Source organism: Charadrius vociferus, unplaced genomic scaffold, assembly GCF_000708025.1.
Source record: "Charadrius vociferus isolate BGI_N301 unplaced genomic scaffold, ASM70802v2 scaffold436, whole genome shotgun sequence".
NCBI classification, from domain to species: Eukaryota; Metazoa; Chordata; class Aves; order Charadriiformes; family Charadriidae; genus Charadrius; species Charadrius vociferus.
The window spans coordinates 139668-160316 of NW_009649187.1; the positions used below are offsets into that span (position 1 = coordinate 139668).

Here is a 20649-nt window from a genome sequence, read left to right on the forward strand (position 1 = left end):
TTTTTTTGCAAAAAAGCTAGTGGAACAGGTCTAGAAAAAAATACATGAAATAGCAGATCCACCTTTGTTTGGATAACCACCAAGTGGCTGACAGTGGCTTGTTAGAAAAATGCAAGGTTGTGTCCAGTAAGGCTCTGAAGAGGTCTGCTTGCATTTGGTATTCCTCCATGCCTTCGTTAACATGTTCTGGTTTGTGTGGGGTTCTGCAGGCACGTCAAAGAAGATGATTAAATTTTAAAGTTATCATGACAACTTGGAAAAATGACACACAATAAAATAAGGTATGTTACACAGATATATGCAAAGTTCCAGGATAATCAGCTGCACAAACGTAGACTAGGATGACTGGGGTTTTTTTGTGGAAAAGGGAGGATAAAGAATAAAGCCACTTATGCTGGGGAAGCAGTGTCTTGATATCCTCTCAAGGTATCTCCTAATTCTCTATTTCTTGATGCAGGGAAGTAAAAGGGCCAAGGCCTTGAAGATAAAAGGCCAAAAAGGAGCAGAAGTCTCCTGAGATGAGTATATAGATCCAGTGTCATTAGCAAAGAAACTTTTCCCCGTGAAGGTAAACTGCAGGACAAAGATTGGATAAATCTGTTAAAGACCATTGTTGGGAATACAAAATCCCCCAAATTAGTTTATTTCAATAAAAGGGAATTGACCAAAAGACCGACACCTAGAGATAGACGTGGGGAGCTGCAATAGGTCCCTAAATACATAAGGTGAGATAGCTGATGAATTACTGAATATCGTAGGCTGCACCTAAAATTGCAAGGATGGTGTATTTTGAAATGTCAGGAATAGTCCCTCATTTTTTGTTTGTCCAGGCCAAGGAACATACTGCAGTACACTGTCCTTCACATCCCTACCCGTACCATCTGCTTATCCCTCTGATGACAGCCAGGATCTGCTTTGGTCTGAGCCTGGCATGGGGATGGTTCAGACACAGCTTTGGGTGTCTAAGCTAGTGCTGGGAGCATGGGGAATAATGGGGAAAAGCTAGACCTGTAGTACACAAAATGCTGTTGCAAAGTATTGGAGGGAACAAGCACATGGAAGGAAAGAAGGAAAGACAAGTGGAAAGAATACTAAAATGTATGTCAAACGTGTATAGTTGGTTTAGAATCTAAAGACAGGCCTACATAATTTTTTCTGTGTTTAAGTTATAAAAGGGCTAGTTGCCATAGTGGCGTCTGTCACTGATCGTCAGCCAGAAAGAGAGTGTGGAGGCTCCATTTGTACAAACAGGCTACTATTTAAGATTTTATTGTGGTTAATAGAAGCTAGTTGAAAATCTGAAGGTGGAAAGCAATCAAGATTAAAGTTACCATGAGACAACAGAGTTCATGATTCAAAGGACAGGGGGGATGAAAGAAGCAGAATAACAACACTGGGCTTCAAAAAAGCCAACTTCAATAAACTCAAGAAACTGGTACATAAGGTCCTAGGGAAGGAATTGTAAGGAAAGGAGAAGGTCAGACGAGCTGAGAGTTTCTAAAAAGAGGTTTCTAAAACAGGCTATATTTTAACTATAACAGCAGTCTATCCTCATGCAAAGGAAAGAAAACTGATAGAGCAGTGTTGCTGCATTAGGGGCTCATCAATGACCTGGAAAAAAAAAAAATCAAAAGAGTGCTGAAAAAAGTAGAAACAAGAAGGCTGCATTGGCAGGAATAAATGTAAAAGAACAGCACAGCAGGTTAGGAACAAAACTGGACAGACAAAATGCTATTAAAGGCAAAAAAATGGATTCTTAAACAGTTTTCTATTATACAGTAAGAGTTTTCAGCTTACCAGGAACGGTGAATAAATATCAGACAGTGTAAAAGCGTGAAGTGCTTGCTGTTTCACTCCCTACCCTCTAAACAATGCGTATCATGATCAAAGTTAACCGGGAAGGTCAGAATGGAGGTCAGAATGGGAGACTATCAAGCTAATTAGATGTACTAGAACATTAAATTCTGATTAAATCTGTTCTATAATAATAAGGAGCAAAACTGAAATAATCTTATAAATAATATAGTAATATAATATAATGCTTATATTTTTGATTGACGAAGAATTAGTGAATTCCCAGAGAACCAGAAAATATTACTTACTAAAAGTGGGCAAGAGCCCAGGAATAAGTTTGAAAGGCAAGGTGTAAAGGGAATGACTTGGGGAATCAGCCAGACGAACTTGGATACCAGGAAAGTTACTGAAAAAGCTGTCTCAAAATCTGCAAGCATAGAGACTAGTTTAAAAGGCTAGCATGCATTTGTCCATAAAGTAATTTTAAAATAACTTAATGATCTCCTTTGTCAGGGTAACTATCCCAGTAAATAAAAACAAAACAGGATGTTGTATGTTAAAGTCAATAAAGCCCTTGACAACAGATCCACCTGACCTGATTATATATTAGGTTGCTAAGATACAGATGATGGCACTGTAAGATAGATACACAACTAGTTAATACATCATTTCAAAGGGTAATTACCAGTGTTTGTTAAATTGTGAAGACAAATTGAGTGGGATGAGGTGTAGGGGTAGGACTACCCCTATGTTAGGAATGAAAAGCAGGTGCAGATCCCTCAGGATAAGGCACAGCAGTCAGTAAGTGAAAGCTTTGGCTTTATCAAAAGTGTAGCGTTACGACGGTGGGAATCCTGGGGCACTGACACCAATCAAACGGGGACCCAGTGCAGACTCCTGCTCGGGAGTGAAGCTCAAAGAAAAGCATGGCAGGGGTGAGTAATAAAACCTGCGCTGATTAACATGTCGGTTCACATGCAGTGTCCTGTCTTACTCATTAGTGAACTGATGTAATGCGGGTGCTGTTGTCCGAATTCCAAGATCTGCAGCTGGCCTTCATCTTGGCACCTGTGCAGGGGTATGGGGGGGGAGCATGAAGTACCCTGCCTTACCGGAACAACAGGATAAGATGTGCTTGGGACTCTACATACTCGGATGGGAAGAAGCGAACTATTCCAGGTTACCGGAACAACAAGATAAGATGTGCCTGGGACTCTGCATACTCGGATGGGAAGAAGCGAATTGTTCCAGGTTACAGTAACAATAAGATAAGGTGTGCTTGGGACTCTACATACTCTGATGAGGGAGGCAAACTATCCTGGGTTATCGTAACAAAGTCTTCTCATGCCCTACACCCTATTATGACAGGTGGGGTCTAGATCCCATTGTGTTTGGGATTTTTACTAATGAAATACAGGGTGGGATGGAAAGCACACTTACACAATATACAAGATTAGAACTCACAATAATTGTGATGACGGTTTAAATTTAAGCTCTAAGTTTTACATTTCTGAAGGATAAGTATAAAATTAAAAATAACTGCAGAACTGCAGAAAAAAAAATCTCTGGGAACCGTAATGCATCACAAACTGAACATGAATCCATGTGTACAGTTTTCAAAAAGAAAAAAAAAGGGGGGGGGGCGGGGGGAAGACCTGAAGCATTCTATAAGAGAGCCATATGTGACAGAAGGTAATTATTTTGCTCTGATTGGCACTAGGGAAGCATTAGCAGGAATACTTTACCATTTAGGCTCTGCACTTAAGATATATACAGGCAAAAGGAAAGAGAATAGAGGACCATAATAAAAATATGTTTGAAAACACAAAGAGGGACAAACTGAAAGAATTGGACTTATGTAGACAAGATTAGGTTGAGCAGGACCGTGTGTGTGAAATGTTGCTGTGAAAAGAGTGAGTTCTCTCCATGCTCTGTGAAGCTTCAGTCAGTCAGTATTGATTTTGAAACAAGGGTGATTCTGTTTCAGTTTTTACATTTGAAAGCTTCATGGGGAGCACTGAATAGGTTACTTATACACTTGTAGGATCCCCTTTCCTGTAAATTTGTAAGAGCAGATCAGATAAAACTGTGTAAGTGCCCAGGGTCCTGTCCCTGGGAAGGCAGAGGGACTCAGCAGTGATCTTCAGTCTCTCTGTGTTCTCAGTAAAGCAGGTTGGACACAAATTCAGATATTTACCTGCAATCAGGGAATGCTATTAATTTGTTTATTAATTTCATTGCATTCCAAACACTTTAATTTTCAAGGTTTTACTTACATTTTTCTGCTGATACACAGCAAAAGAGCAGGCATTGCCAATGTGTTACTAGAACTTACGTATAAGATGTTATAGAGGAATACTGAATTTCCATTACATACACATGCTAATGCAGTGGAAAAGAGACTTCTTTCTAAAAGCAGCAGAGGGGTAAAAGCCTGCCATGTACGCCCGTGTGCTGGGGGAGAGTGGAAAGCAAATCTTGCCAGTCGTCTTTGCTGCCAAGAACTTGAGTCACCATCCCTGGAGGTATTTAAAAGACGTGTAGATGTGGCACTTAGAGACACGGTGTAGTGGTGGACTTGGCAGTGTTAGGTTTACGATTGGACTCGATGATCTTAAGGGTCTTTTCCAACCTAAATGATTCTCTATGATTCTGTCGCTGCCTCAGCTAAACTTCGGCAACTTTTTCCCTTCCTTCGTGTAGCAGTTTCCGGGCTGTGAAGTCTTAATATAACCAGGAGATGGCACAAGAGACCCTCACAGCCTTTTAGATGCACACGCCGCACCGTGAGCAAAGGTACCGTGAAAAACCACGGGCCCTCCAGATACCTGCCTGAAATCTGCCCATTACAAACAGGCAAACGCAAAATGGCAGAGATTTTTTTTATATTGCATTTTTAAAACGAACATGTGTTTGCATTCAGCTGGTCCCTTTAATCTTTCAGAGAAACGCATGCACATACAACTTCGTAATTATAAATCTTAATTACCTTCTGTCAACGTGTAATGCACTTATTTGTATAAAACCTGTCAAAGGAAGTACGCTGTGAAATATAGATATTGAATTACACATTACAGGGGCAGAGTTAAGCATCTTACCTAACTACATTCCTGTCCTCGCCTACTATAGCCCAGCTTTTCCTTTCTCAGTAAACTGAGAGGGGATGTCAGGATGTGTCTGTGCTCCCTGTTTTGGGATGCAATGAAGGCAGACGGACAGTCATTTGTGCTCTGCTGCTACAATTCCGCATCCTGCCAAAGTTATTCTTTTCTTCAGCTAGTAGTAACATTTGCAGGATACTTGATGGAAGTGACTGGAAGAAAGAAAATAGGAAGAAATGGTGTATAGTGAGAAATACAGAAGAGGGAAAGAAATAATGAGGAAATTGAGAAGAGCTTTGAAGTCAGGGGAAAAAAAAAAAAGGTAACATTTATTTCCATTTAATTTGAACATACTGTTTTAGGATGAGTACAAAGATCTGATTTATATTAAGTGTAAGTTAAGGGAATGAAGAGTCAGTAAAATATTTTCACTGCTGGGACAAATGCATTTTGAAGCAGCATTGTATGGCATAGACCAGGATGGGCACAGAGGGTGACAGATGACCCAGGGCTGCCAGCTGTGATAGCTCATTCTCTTGCTGACTCATCATGCTCAAATGCTAACTCTAAAATCAAGGAAAAAAATGATTCATTCTTTAAGAGCCAAAAGTGAAAAGTTACTTTCAAGAATGATAAATGCTTTAGTAATAGTATAGCTAAATTTCTTTAGAAGGTATTTGTGGGAAACAGAAAGTAAAAATAGTGGAACATTTCTCATTTAATGCATTATTAGGTTTATATTTAATAGATTGTTGAATGTAACTTTAGAAGTAGCCACCACGAAAAAATTTATCCTTCAGCAAAGACTGACAAAGAAAAAGGCCTTGATCTAAAATGTGAAGTAAGCCTCTCTTAGGTTTTTAAAAGATTTCCGGGTGTCTAAGTGTAACATTTTGTGGTCTTGATCAGATTGTTAGTCCAAGTGATCTGAGCAATTACTAAAACCAGTGGGATTTATGTGAATCTGCATATGCACATTATTGTCTGTAAGTGCACCTCATATCCCTACGTAATTCATATTTTTAACACAACCCAAACCCTAAAGCATATTTATGCACCTAAAAATTAGTCCCTATATACTTTGGAAAATACAACCATTTCTAAAGCCCCTTTTCACGCTGCTTCCTTTCAACTAATAATTTTAAAAATATAATTACTAGTCTAGACAGAATTAAACCAACTACAGACTTCTGAGCAGTTTTGTTTGAGCAGTGTCCATAGAGATCTCTCTCAGTGACAGTGTGACAGCAATGAGTGCTGAAGAAGGATTTACATGCCTGAAACTTGGCTGGTTTTCCAACTATAATAGTTTGTCTAATAAAAATAATAAAAATAAAATTAAAAAAAAATCTGCAGGTGAACCTTGCTTCTCTAACAGCAGTACGTGTTTTAAATGTGTTCCTGATTCATATCAACTTTGACTTCTTTTTTTAATAAGCTTAAATTTGCGTAAGGAACTGTTAAAAGCATAACACATATAAATGTTTTCTTTCCTAATATTTGGAGCATCTCACTGCAGAATATATATCTTTTTAAAATATTTCACCAGTTCTGCTTAGCTGCTGCTAACAGCCTTATGGTAAGGAGCCATGGGAGCTCTTGGCATTTTGAGTGCTGTGTTGATTTAGATCAATTCCAAGCATGATGAGCCATTTAATTTTCATCTATGCATTGTCACTCTGTTTATTCCAGGCCCTCCTGGTATTTCTGCACATATGGTCTTTTTATTCCTCATGGAAAAGTAGGTCTTATTCTGTCAAAGAGGAAAGATTATAGTAATTGATAATAAAGAAATTGGTTAGAGGCCATTTGTAAGGCTTTTGAGTCCTAAAGAGTGATTTCTCTGAAATTACAATGGTTGGATAAACATGCCAGGGCAAGACCATATAAATTGTGCAGCAGATGCCAGTAGCCCCTGCCTCGCTGGGCAGACCTTCACAGGAAATCCACATTCCCACAGATGAACGCATCCCCCTGCGTGTCATAAGCTGCCTTTTTTACTCTTTAAATTGCATCGCCACCTAGCTACTCCCAAGGACCCTCTACTCTACTCTCACAGGACTCTCCACTGTTATGAGAAAGGGTCACCTGCTGTTAAAAAATCACAGTCCCCTTCTTTGGTCTTGTGTCCCCACACTGTAGCAATATGAAATGGTGGCAGTTTTCTCCAGTACCTGTGGGTAACCCAAGGTTTCTCTCTCTTCAGTTCCTTCAAAGCTTCAATAGTAAGGGGATATCTCAGAGCACGGTCCTGCCCCTCTGCAGGGCTCAGCACTGGCTTACTAGGGCAGAGCTGGCCTTTGGGCTGGAAGAGGTGGAGTAGCAATTCATTCTCAAAGGCTGGGCTGTTATCCCAAAATCTATCCGTTTCTCAACTGCCTGATAGGCATCCAGGCAGGACTAGCCAGTTCTGCAGAACCTCCTCAGCCAAAGACCAGTGTTGTGTGTATACATTTCTGCAGGGCTGCCTTGCATAAGCACCATTATCTTGATCCCATCCCACTTGTCCCAGCCAGGCATCTATAAAGCCACTTTTTGGCATCTTTGAATGCAGCTGCTGCTCACAAGAAATATCAGGATCAGTGTCAAATGACAAAACTCAGCTCATTTTAATTCCCCTGAATGCTAAAATGTTCCCTTCTATATCGCCTCCCACAAAATGTCCTGGCCTGGGCTGATATTTAGCATTATGATCCTCAGAATCCTTTGGTCCTCAGGAAGCTGATGGTCCTTATTTTCATGGGGAAGATGCTGACTCCCCAAAGAGAGCAACTATGTATTGTACAAACATCTGCATAAGGTATTGTCATTGCCTTCAGTAAATGGATCTTAAGACTTCTGCTAGTGGCAGTCATGTAGGCACGTCTGAGCTCTTTGTCTCGACCTCCTTGTAGCAGCAGAGGGAATGGTCCTATCTGTCCCTGCTCTACTCTCTGACAAATTCCCGAGGACTTTAGAAAAAGCAGGTTTTCATCCCATTAACAACATCTCTTGATCTTAACCATGCTATTTCTGAATCACAGTTTAGCAGGAGGTTTTCAAACAAACACCAAATGAATAATGCATAGAAACAGAAAGAAGGCAGCTTAAGAATTTTAGATAAAATTAAACTAGCAGCTGTTAAATATTGTAGCAGTCATTACATCCAGAAGTCATCTGCCATCTATCCAGGATACTTACACATTTTATGCATAGTGGAAATGAGATTTGGTTTAACCTTGTCACAACGTGATCAATTTGTATCTCAGAGAGCTCAACATTTGACACCATCTTTTGGCTGTGACATTTGCCTCAATAAAATGCAATTAATAAACCAGCAGTGTATAAAGATGTAATTTGCAGCTCAGATGGTGAAAATGTCTTAAAATCTGTAAAGAAACTGTGTGACAGATGTAGCAGTGGATGCTAAAACCCGAGATTTTCTATTTTTTAGCACACCATCATATGTCATGTATTCTTTTTGTCCTATTGAATAGCTTGCGAAGTACATTTATTCATTGACTTAAAATAAATCTGGGAAAAATAATGTCATACAGATAGACTGTTTTATACTTTTTCTAAAAAATATTTGTATATCAATATATAAGTATATATGTTATATATAAGTATGTAAGTAGCATATATTATTTACATTCATATGTGTCTATAGTATTATGTAGACACTAGGAATGGAAATAATTCTGGACACAAGGGACATTTATCTCCTTGGGATGGGATCTTGCCCCATCTGCGATGCAGAATGCCATTAAAGTAATCAGAGAGATTCAAATTGAGAAGGAAAGTCGCAGGAAAATTACACTTCCTTTTTTCTGATGTTCATGACAATTTAGTCCTTGAGGAAGGCATTTTGCCTGACTGCAGAGGAGGCTTGGCAGGATTCTCCAGGCAGGCAACGGCGCTAGTATTCCCAGTTCTGACTGGGAAGGCTGCTTCCAGGCCACGTGTTAAATACAGCTAATTCAAGGGACTGGTCATTTAGTTCAGACAGTTTTACACCAGTTCCCTTAGTTTCCTCCAGGAAGCTTGTTCAGACATTTTAACGGTAGTTCCCTTGATTTCCTCCAGGGAGCTTGTTTAGTGGGTGCTGGCTATTGCTGTAGTTCAGGCTGCAGAGTCAATCCCTACCTACACAAACCAGAAACAAAGGGCTCCAGGAGGACTACAGTCATGTCTGGTTGTGGTAGCACCCACAGGTTCAAGATCAGTTATTAGCCACCTTTAAATAAAGGTGACAACAATATTTGTATTTTTGTTGGTCAGAGACAGTCAAACTCTTGAACAGTGGCATCACTGGTAAAGCAGAAGAGGCCTCAGACTATGCCATGAAAATGAGCAAGTAAGGAGAGACAGCTTAGAAGGGGCTCACAAGTCAAACTTGAACATCGTTCAATGAAACTATTTGCTAGTAAGCAGAAAACAGTAGGATTTTGAGATAGATGAATGGATATAGCAACCATATTTTGAGTGGACTCCAGCTGAAATGTAGGTTTTAGGAAAAGATAGATTAAGACGTTTGAGTAAAACATTTTACTGTATTAATATAAAGCAAAAGATATATTTTTATAAGATTAAAATTGAATACATTGAAAGATTTATACATAAACTAAATAATTGAGTAGGAGTTCAGTCTTCAAGCCTCTACCTCACTAACAGCCAAAGAAATAGAGAGAGGCATGGTTACATTAGCTGTGGTCACAGAAGACAGTGGATGCTGAGAAATCTGGCAGGAGTGGCAGAATAACAGCCCAAGTCACAGAGTAAATGGACAGTGGGGCTTGTGTGCAGGTGGTAGAGGGTGAGTGTAAGGCAGAAAACAGGAACAAGGACAGACAAATCAGACATCAGTCTTGATTTCTGGAAGCAGACTGGTGCCAAGCAGGAGTGTGATAGGAGTTATCAGTGGTGCCGTAGACCCACTCTGTACTTGCACGCGGGTGGGGGGGTTGGGAGTGGGAGGTGCGGGGAAGGGGATGGGAGGGAATTCATGGTTATCCCACAGTGAAAAACTGCCCGTAAAACACTAGGAACCTTTAGTCAATACACTACAAGGGAATTACTGCAGCAGCCAAGTGTTCCTGTTGCACACATAACCCAAAGATGAGATTGGAACACTTCTGAAAGACATGCATAAGGTAATAAGAGGAAAGGCAGGGGAGCAAGATAGCAGAGAAACCTGTGTGACCTGCACAGCTGCAAGAGATCTGGAGGGAAGATATGACATGAATTCTATAACTTCGGCAAAAAATCTCAGCAGAATGTTAATTCTAAGGCAATCGTCTTTTTCTGACTCTTTATTCCAGAAAACATACTTTATCTAAGCAGCCAGGAGCCAACCGATTGGTACAACCGAACAGCCTTGACCTTTACCGTTCTCTGTTTCACAGCCTTCTCCTCCAAACCCCTCACCCCGTGCCTGGTGCTTATAACCTGATGCTGCAGTCCCAGGAGAATGCAATGAGTGATTTTACCCCCTTGCTTGCCTCAGGCTGTCTCGACAACACAGTGCTCAGGCCACAGAGGAGCAGGCTTGAGAAGATCCCTTAAGACAGTGGCTCTTCTGCTTGAAAAGGAATGAAAAAGCCAACTCTAGGGGAAGTGGGATCGAGAGCATCAGCGTCCCCTCTCCCGCCAGCGTCTGGGGATGCTGGTCCCTGTGCGCTCCCCCGGGGGTGCATTCCCCAGCGCCGTTTGAGGCCGCTCAGCTCTATAAATGCCATTTGCATGGGGATAGGATGTAACAAGAGCTGTAAATCACTGACGGCGGAGCGAACTCCTCCAGGGGCAGACACGGCGGAGCCGAGCCTCTGCGAACTGTGGCAATGTGTGAACGGTATCTTTTGTTGGGGGGGAGGACTGATGGCAATTAGATGATACTTATCTGGCCCTTTGATGTGTATTTACACAAACAACGTTTTCCTCCGGGACTTGGGGTATAAAGGAGGAGCCGTGCTCCCCGACACCCTCCTTCCTGGTATCACCGAAACAAGGCAGGATGACCAAGGCCCCTTTCTCTGTGGAGTGGTTGTCCCAGAGCAGCCAGGCCCTCAAGAGCCCCACCGAGGGCTCCCAGCACCCATCATCCTCGGCGGCCCTGGGCCACCGGCCCGGCCCCAGCCCCGGCTTGAGCGAACGGGGAAAGGAGCAGTCCGCCGGCCCGCGGGCCGGGACAGGCGGCAGGAGCAGGGAGCGCTTGGCGACCCCCCCCGCTGCAGGTAACCGCGGTCTCCGCGGCCGTCGGGGCATCCCCGTGCTCCCGCGCTGGGAGGGGGAGGACGGACGGGACCCGCGCCGCCTCCAGGGCCGGGCTAAGCACCAACCGTGCGGTGGCCGCCCGGAGGCCAGGGAGGCGGGCGGGCACCCCCGCGTTTCCCGGGCCTGGCTGACCCCTTTCTCCCTCTCCCTTGTGCCCAGGAGCAGGCGAGCGGCCGTGGGGAGCGGAGCAGCCCCCGCCGGAGGGGGGTCCCGAGTGCCCGGGTCCCGAGGAGCCCGGCGGCAGGGGCGGGCGGCGGCTGCGCACGGCCTTCAGCGCGGAGCAGCTCAGCACCCTGGAGAGCTCCTTCCAGCGGCAGCAGTACCTGGGGGCCGCCGAGCGGCGGCGGCTGGCGGGCAGGATGGGGCTCTCGGAGGTGCAGGTGAGCGCGGGGGGGGGCGGCAATGGTATGGGGGGGTCTCGGGCCGCGGCGTGGGCAATGGCTTGGGCATGGGGCACGGCATGGGCTGGGTAACCTCATCTCTCCTTCCTCCCGCCTCCCCTTTCCCCTAGATCAAGACCTGGTTTCAGAACCGCAGGATGAAGCTCAAGCGGCAGCTGCAGGAGCTGAGGACGGAGCCTTTCTGCAGCCCCCCTCTCCCTTACGGACCTCAGAGCGGCGTTGTGCCCTTACCGCTCACATACGTGGCCCGGCCACCACCTCTGGCCCGGCAAGGGACTGCCTCTGGGGGCTTCACCTTGACGGCGCTGCCAACACCCAGCCTGGACCTCAGCAGCGCCTGCAGAGCACAGCCTGTGGGCTTTTGGGCTGCACCCTGCTTTGTAGGGTACAGGGATCCCAGAGCTTTCTTGCTGGGTGTCTGACCCTCTAATATGGACTATGACAAAGGAGGATTTGCACTACTGACAGCTATCTGGGCTGCCCTTGTCTGTAAGTGCCTGATGGAGTTATGATGCAGCACTGAGCAAAATATTTTACAGAGACAGACTGGACAATCTGGATGTGGATCATGGACTTCAGAGCCCTGCATTTATAGGCAACTGTGTAAAATAGAAACACAGTGGGGCAAACACTAATATAAATGGAATCTTTTAATAAACTGAAAGTTTTTCCAGCTTTCATGTGAATTCCTTGTGGAGCTATTTATCCTGCCCTAAAAGAGAGGTCCTCTTCATTAAAGGAAGCATAGCCTCCTTATTCTCTAGAGCTGTTCTGGCCCCCTGCAATTTATTGAGGGTGAGTGCAAAAAAAGAGTGAATATCCCTGTCCTCTAAAGTAGGTATCCAACCCCTTCAGCCACTTCCTAAGTGGTGCTTTCTCTGATGGGACTGCGCTTTTATCCAAATATGTGGGTGCGCCTGTAACTGATACTTAATACTGGGCTTGCTGTAGTAGCAGCATGGGTACACTTCTGTTGGAGCTCTTAAATAACATATAGAATATGATTTTAAGATGTAAAAATTTTGTTTCGAAATAAATATGTAATTGTATCTCCACACTTTCATGTGCATCCTCAGTAGATTAGTACTAAACAGATCTTGGAAAGAATCTAGCCTTGAAACTTCTTATCAACAAAATAGTATCTTGGCATCTCACACCTAATGGGGTATGAGGGTGATTATCAAAATAAATGCAACATTCCAAAGCTGGTTTCCCCTAAATGGTGGTAAAATTGTTACCATCGTGCTATGCACCTTTTTTTTTATTTGAATAGTGCTCTAGAAAATTTTAAGATCAAAATAGTCTGACTTCAGACTAGAGAAATGGCTCTGAGAAATGATCCTTGACAGATGTAAGTTGCCACAAATCTTTCAAAGTCAATTGTCAACTAACATAAAAAGAGCAATAAAAATTTCCATCACTTTAGAGTTGATCTCGGGGGTTATTAGAAGACTTCCGGCGCACTTGTAATCTGGGCTCATATAATGAATGAATGGTCTGAAGGTTCTGTGTCAGTCATCCTTGAACACATCTATTTTCTTTCGTATACAGGGACCAATCTGCCACTTGAGTATACTAGCCTGGTAAAAAGCAACGTTATGCGCTGCTGAAGGTTATGGCCTTTGATTTTCTAAGTAGCTGTCACATTTGGAAGTCTCTTTAATTATTTTGTAATCCATGCTGTATTTTTCTAGCCTTTTGAGATACTAGTATTTGCTTGCAGTTGCATAGTTAATGTGGTTCTAATGCTAGAATTTCAGAAAACTAATGAGGGCTCAGGTGCTATCAATCTTGCTGAGATCTCTTCAGGAATACGATACATTTGGTATTAAGGAAATTTGTTGACACGAGATAAAATTCCCATTGAAGGGAGGCTTATTTCTCAAAGTCGGGTATTACTAAACGGCTATATTGATTCGAAGAAAAAAAAATAATCTACAGTTCTCTGATTCGTTCAAATGTCTTTAGGGAACTGGGATATTTCCAGAAAGAGCTCTGCAATGGTGAATATTTTCTTTTCTCTAAAGCGGTGACATTTTTTAAATAGCAAAACAGTGAAGGTCAATAAATATAAAGTTTATCTGAGGAAAAAATAAAAAGGTCTTAAGCGTGAGACTCGGTTTGGGTATCCCGTTTTCAAGGGGACGGTGGTAGAGGGGTGAGGTGATCCTCTTATAATCTTTTATGGGCACACAGGCGGACACCACCTCTTCTCTAAACGCTTTGCTCACCCCGTACAAAAGGGTCAGTGACAGCCCTTCGTGCTGGGAGGGTGAGAGGGGAGGGGAGAACGGGTACCACCGCAGCTGGGGCCGGGGGAAATGAGAGAGAGATGAAAGGGCTCGGAAGGAGAGAGGGAGAACAAAGTGCTCCCACCTGTGGGGACGGGGTTTGGGCGGAGACTCCCACCACTACATGAAGGGCAATAAGGAACAGGAGATGCAGGAGCACAATTTGGTTTTCAAATGTCACAGTGAGCTGTTGCCCGGGAGTAGCTCTGGCTGAGCCCTGCCGGGGCGTCTGTCCCGTGCTCGCCCGGATCTGCCCTCCCGTCCCCGGGGCTGGTAACGCGGAGCGGGCGCCGCTGCGGCACCGGGCTCCCCGCGGCCGCCGGGCCGGGAGATGGGGGCGCAGCACAAGGGGGGCTGACGCTGCGCCTCCCTGCACCCGAGCGCGGCTCCACTGAGATCCAGCGGTGCGGAAAGCAGTTCCCCCTCCGTCCAAAGGTTTAGAGCGAGCCGGAGGCAATTGGGGCTGCAGGAACAACGCGTGGTGTGACAATTCCGTGGGGGTTGTGGGGACCACTCTGGGACAAGCAGGGCTGCGGGGCCGAGCGGCGCCAGCCGTGGGGGCAATCTCGGAGGTGGAGGCTTTGCTTGCGGGGTGCGTGTGTGCGGGTCCCCGCGGGTGAGCGGGGGCTCACGGGGTGTCCCGCCTGCGGGGGTACGAGCTGCAGAGCGGCTGGCGAGGGAGAAGCCGGGCTCTGTTTGAAAAGGTGCTAATGATCACTTAATGTAATGACTCCTGGGCTACATGTATACTCAACAAGCACGCGAAATGCCTTGCCAGTGTTTCGGCAGCGCTAGCTTGCAAATACTTTCCGGGTTCCGACAACTGCTCAAATGAACGCGAGAGGTGATGCTCATTTGGCTGAGTCCCAAATGGTAGCGGATTCCTCCGAATATCTACATAATAATTCCTCTTCTGCCTGCAAAAGTCGGCTTTAGAAAGTAACTGCCACATTCTAGTGATCTAGAAAACTGTATGTGAAATCATTTCATTTTTGCTGAAGCGGTCCAGTTCTGTTACTAAAACGTGAATGCAAGTCTTCCTTTTGATCTGGGAGAAAGAAACCCAGACATCCCTTCATGTTTTCTTCCTGCTCGTTTGAATTTCTCATCCACTGTGTTTTATCCCCGGCAGCAATAAAGGTGCATTAGTGCCAGCGCAGGTCCCCTGCACGCTGGCAGTCCCTCGCCGGAGACCAAAGCGATTCTGCTCCGGCACTGCACGCCGCAGGGCCAGCATCAGCCCGAGGGCCAGCAGCCCTGCAGATAACCTCCCAGGCTGTGTCGCCCCCCGCCCCCGCGCGGCTGAGAATCCCTTCGTTTCTAGCGCGCCCCTTTGTGTCTTTAATGGCATCACAATAAGCATCGGTACCGGAATGCTCTCCGGCAAGACAAAGCCTTGTCTGCAAGTCAGCTACAAATGGAAAAGCCGAGTCGATTAGCTGGGGAGGAGCAGTTTAATGCTTGTGCGGGGAAACTGTTGAAGCCCCGGGCCTGGCGGCTCTCGGGGAAGAGGCTGTGTAACCTGGAAACTGGGCTCCCCGGGGAGGAAAAGGGGGTGGGAGGGAAAAATTGACAGAGCACTAACTTCAAAGCCTCTCTCCCCTGCAGTGTGTGCGCGGAGGGGGAGACACATGATTGAATTAGCACAGCGGTAATGGCAGGGGGGCGGCTGCAGCCCGCGCTCGTTAACGCCTGTCCCAATTTGGCGAGAGCAGCCAACAGGGGACTGGGAATAGGGTCGGGGTATCCCCCCTCCCTGCAGCTCCCAGACACTGTGGAGCCACTCCAGGGACCTCTTTACGAACCAGGTGAAGTTATTCGGCGTTGTGTGCTAATCGGGAGAGATCTCGTCCTGGCAGGCCATTACATCTAATTGCTGCCCATTATCTCTTTCTTTGATACGCAATTAGATGACAATTAACTTGATAAAACCCAGTGAAGTGGGGGCAGAAAGAAAGAGGAGAGATCTCTTGGTCTCGACTTGTTCCTTGTACAGGCTTTACTGCTTTTCCTTTATAGCCATTTCTTAAACTCTTTAGGCCTCGACTTAGTGTTATCTTCTGTGGTATTTAGTAGAGAGCTAATCCTAGCAGCTATTTGGTATTCAGGTAGGTTAAGTGCTTTAATTCACGTTTTAGTGCTTCGTTATCCTGCTTGGGCAATTCTGAACAACTATGGAGGTGTCAGAAGTCCTCAGGCAATGTGGTGATGCCGCGTATGGGAATTCAAGTACTATTTTGTTTCGAGCTAACTTGTGCTTAACTTATCTGGGCGCTTTGTCCATTAGTTGCGCAAAGAACTGAATGAATGAGATTTCCCCGATAAACTCTTTTTAATGCAAAGCACGTGTTTGCTCCCACCGTTGCTGAACAGGAATATTTGGGCTTGCGGCGTGTGAGCCGGGAGGAGGAGGACGCAGCGCTGCCGGCTGAGTCAGTGGCGTTTGTCATTTATTGTGTGTCAGCCCGCATTGTTCCCGCGGGCAAAGGAGCCGCTGGGTGATGGCCCTGTTAGTGTTCACGGGTACTTCAAACAGAAGAGCATCTATTCCCAAACAATCCATCTCGTTGATGCCTAATTGACTATCTAATAGCACCTATCAGGACATCAAAGCAGATGCTGAATAACCTAGTTAGCATTTCCAAAGGGGAGCAGCGGAGGGTACAAACAGTGATCAATTGTCGCAGCGGCCGCGGGCCCGGAGCCGCCCCCGCAGCCCGGGGCGGGGAGCGCAGCGCAGCCCGGGCCCCGCCACCCTCTACGGTCGAGGGGTAAAACAAGTGTTAATTGGTCCCAGCGGCCGCGGGCCCGGAGCCGCCCCCGCAGCCCGGGGCGGGGAGCGCAGCGCAGCCCGGGCCCGGCCACCCTCTACGGTCCTGCGTTTTCGGTGGCCCCCGCTGGAGAAGGGCCAGATATCTTGTCTTACTATACTTCCAGCAATGTTAACCTCATTCCCTGCAGTAAGCCAGCTTACTTACCTCTGAAGGGCTGCCGCAGACTGTCTCCTACAAAACTGCAGCAGGGGTTTGGGTTTCAGTGTGGTGTTGGAGTATGTGGTGGGGGTTTTTTTGTTGTTTGGAGGTTTGCTTTTTGTCATTGTGTGTTTTGGGGTGGGTTTTTTGTGGGTGAGTGGATTTTTTTTTGTTTATTTGTTTTTCGGGGGTGTTTTGTGGTTGGGTGTTGGTGGTTTTTTTTTACCCCCTGGGGGTTGAGGTTGCATTGTAGTTGTTCTCACAGCATCCCCTATCATCTCCACTTCTCCAGCTTTGTCAAGAAGACACTTTGAAATATCTGGGCTTTTCAGAATGATAAATGAGATCTGCCTATGATGGAGACAGTAACTCAATAGCACAGTAGGTTGTAGCTCTGGTGGCCTAGTGCATCAGCTCTTCATCTACCATAAACGCTATGATAATTTGTTCAGTATGCTGTGTTTTCATGGACTACTTACAGATATGGCTAGTAGAAGGACAGTTTGGAACCTGAATGTTTGCCCAATTATGCTAGAAATTATTTTTATTGAGAAGGATTTTTCATCTGTTTTCCAATCTGTGGCTTTTTTTTCATATGCTGTCACACAAAACCAGGTGTGACAGTGTGTTGAAAGAGTTGGCACATCAACAGCATTCTTGGGGAGTACAAGTACTTTAGGTTCTAGTAAAGGGTGAGCTTCTCGTAACTGGTGCAAGAAATGTTGCAGCCTCGATAACGGGCTGAACTGTCCCCCCAACAATACCTCCATGCATGTAGAGCTGCTACAGCCCTTCCTGTTCTCACGGGCTTATACTTTGTGTGCATTCACAAAGCCCCCAAAAGAAATATTCCCATTGTGTACCAGTGAGATAAATCTGCCTTTTGTCCCTATAAGTCTCATAGAGTTCACAAGGAAAGAACACTTTGTCCTGATGACCTTAGCTGTAATCCCTACATCCTGGCACTAATCACTGCTCCTAAATTTCAGGTTATCATACTGAGTTACGAGTGCACATAAGTTACCAGTAAACTTCTTGAAGCAAGCATGTTTCTTAAGGTTGTAAAGCTTACATGCAAATGCAGAACAATAACTATTTTGAAATATGATTTGGAGAAATGAGTCCACTACGTTCTTAATCATGTAAGAGAATCTTAATTGTGTAAGAAAAATACATATTTCTAAGATTCTACAGCATCCCCAAGTTCTGGGTATACAGAATTCTACAGGAAAACACATTAATTTCCCTAAAAAAAATTAGTTTCTTTTTGATTGTGATTATACATCAATTGAATGATACAAAAGTTCCAAGCGATACAAAAGAATTGAGCAGAAGCAAATTTGTGTCTCCTTTAAGTGCCATATTACTGCAAGGTGAGGGGAGGACTTAACTGCAGCTGCAGAGCCTCTATCCAGGGTCATCAAAGTTTTCAAGTTTCTCAAGCTGCCACCTCTTTCTGATGGGAGCTGCAACAGCCATAAAACACCTCTCATCCCTTCCCCATCTGTTCCAGGGTTTTGTGGTCCACAGATGCAGATATGTTCATCTGGGAGTGTGGGGGGAATCCTGGTCTTTTTGGGCACAGCACTGAATGGTCATCTCATGCCTGGTTTAATTTTGGCAGTAGGGATGCAGTGTCCTTCACTAGATGGTAGTCCCTGGGTGTCACTCTGTGCAGGGGTGGGGCTGCAGGGCACAGGGGACCCAGAGCTGTCTGGCTTGGCATAGGTTTCATCTGCTGGAGAACTGGTGGGGAGGCCGCCCTGGGGGGAGTACGCTGCTTGCTGGGCAGGTGTATGCTCATCTTAGGAGCTCCTGCATCTCAGTGGTTTTCAGGTATTACCTCCAAACGTCTTTTTGGCAAAGCAGTTAGGCTCTGCAGATAGTACACAATGCATTACAATGAACAACTCACTGTGGATGAATTTATACATGGTGGGGCCTGAGTCCACTCATGAGGCTATCCAGAAATGGCTGCCCTGAAATAAGATGGAGACAGTGAGTACAGTGTTGTGTTTGCTACAGAAAGAGGGACCATGTGCAGGTGGACTAGTTCGGGAAGAGTTATTAAATCCAGAAATTATTAAAATTAATGTACAGGCACTTAGCTCTTTTGGGGAGCAGTGAGTGGCCTATCCCTGTTTGACTGAAATGTGTTTAGGAAATGTTATGGGGTTTAAATGCTCCCCTGTTATGATGGTTTTGGTATGGTCAGTAGCACACCACAGGTATGTGTTTCTGACCCAGGGAGGGAGTGTGGTCTCTAGCTGTGTTCAACCGCTTAGGCATTTGCACTGGCTTATACATGTCAGCCAAAATGACAGACTTGAGCCAACAGCTATGGAACTTGTGTTAGTGGCTGTGCCCAGCATCCCATAAGGAGCAGGCTGATCTCTCTATCAGGGCTGTGCCAAGGCAAATACAGCCTCTCCCATCCCTGCCCTTGGGGGTTGGTGTTGCAAGCAAAGCTCCAGGAAGAATCCAGTTCCTGGGTTCTGTGGGCTTGGTAAGGTGTTTGCATTGCTCTAGTGCCTGGGCTTTATCGCTCCCCTGGGGACAGAGCTGGGATAAGCCGGTGTGGCCCTTGGGGGCGGGAGGGGTTGATAATGCACTCTCCATTCTGGTGGCCACAGAGTTACAGGAATGCTTGAAACAAGGAAAATGGGTAGCACAAATATGATTTGCTCCCCTGATCTTTCATTATTAATTGAGGAGTTTTGAGGGGAGTTGGTTTGGTTTGGGTGTTTGACTTTTTTCTTCCTCTAAAAAAAAGAAAACAAAAAACCAAACACACCCCCACACACCCCCCTCAAATCTACTCTTACGTGTGGGAACAGAGATTATTGCTCTGTTCTTAGAACGAAACCAGCTCTCACCCCATTAGACCCAGGTTTATGGTGCCCAGTCCTTTCAGTTGTGCATCCTGGAGGGAACCCCGGGGAGCTTAGTGGAAACTGTGTCCTGTCAGTGCATTCACCCATTTGCAGGGGTGGCGATGGCTTACCCGGGTCTTTAGGAGCGTTGAGGGTTAAAATGTGTGTTACCCAGGTATTGCTACTGCCAGTGGGGTTGTGGTCGGTGCGGTCTTTTTCACTGGGGTGGCTAAAAGCAGGGTGTAAGTTGGACACAAGAGGAGCCCGGAGACGGCTGAGCCGCCGGGATGCCCCTTTCCCCAACAAAGCTTTGCTGGGGAGGCGTCTTGGTGTCCTCCCTGCATAACAAGGGCACGGGGCTTCTCGGGAAGCGATGTGTGGATTGGGGATAGTTTGAAGTTGATGAGGTGCGAGCTTTGCTGCTCACTTAGTGCTTTGATGGCTAAACTCTTCGGGAGGTCGGTTGCGTTTTCTGGCTAGACAGACGGCGCCAAGTTCAAGCTGAGAGGGTCCGCGGCCCTTCAACCCCGCAGCCCGGCCGTGGTCCCCGGCGGTGAGGGCTCAGCCCTGGGGATAAGGCCTTCTTGATAGCGGCTCCCCACCGCTTTTTCCCAGGGAGGCCGCGCTCCGCAGCTCCCCCGGGGTGAATGCCCGACGGCGGGGCTGGGGGGGCCCCGCCGGCCTCACATTATCCCTCGTCCCTGGTTTCGGGTGCCTGCGCAACGCGGGACCCCGCGGCTGAAAAGAGAGTGGGTAAAACCGTCTCGTTATCGGCACCGTCGGTATCTTTAAACGCCCCTTTGCGGGGCCGGGCCTGCCCGTGCCCTGCCCTGCGGGGGAGAGGGGCAGGTTTGAACTTCAAGGGGGTCTCCCCGGCCCCGCAGACACGCTGGAGCCAGGGGCTGTAGACATTTGCCATACGTGTGAACTTTCCTCCTCGCTGGCAGCTGTTATCTAGATCGGAA

At 46.0% G+C, this 20649-nt stretch overlaps 1 protein-coding gene across 1 annotated transcript in view; it reads left to right on the plus strand.

Moving 5' to 3' along the window:
• The first annotated feature begins 10887 nt into the window (after positions 1-10887).
• VENTX (VENT homeobox) overlaps positions 10888-20649 on the plus strand; it is a 13538-nt gene continuing 3776 nt past the window's right edge. Inside the window, exons 1-2 of the mRNA XM_009888782.1 lie at positions 10888-11107; positions 11307-11527. Of these exons, the coding sequence (XP_009887084.1) occupies positions 10888-11107; positions 11307-11527 (441 nt within the window). The remainder of the gene's footprint in view (positions 11108-11306; positions 11528-20649) is intronic.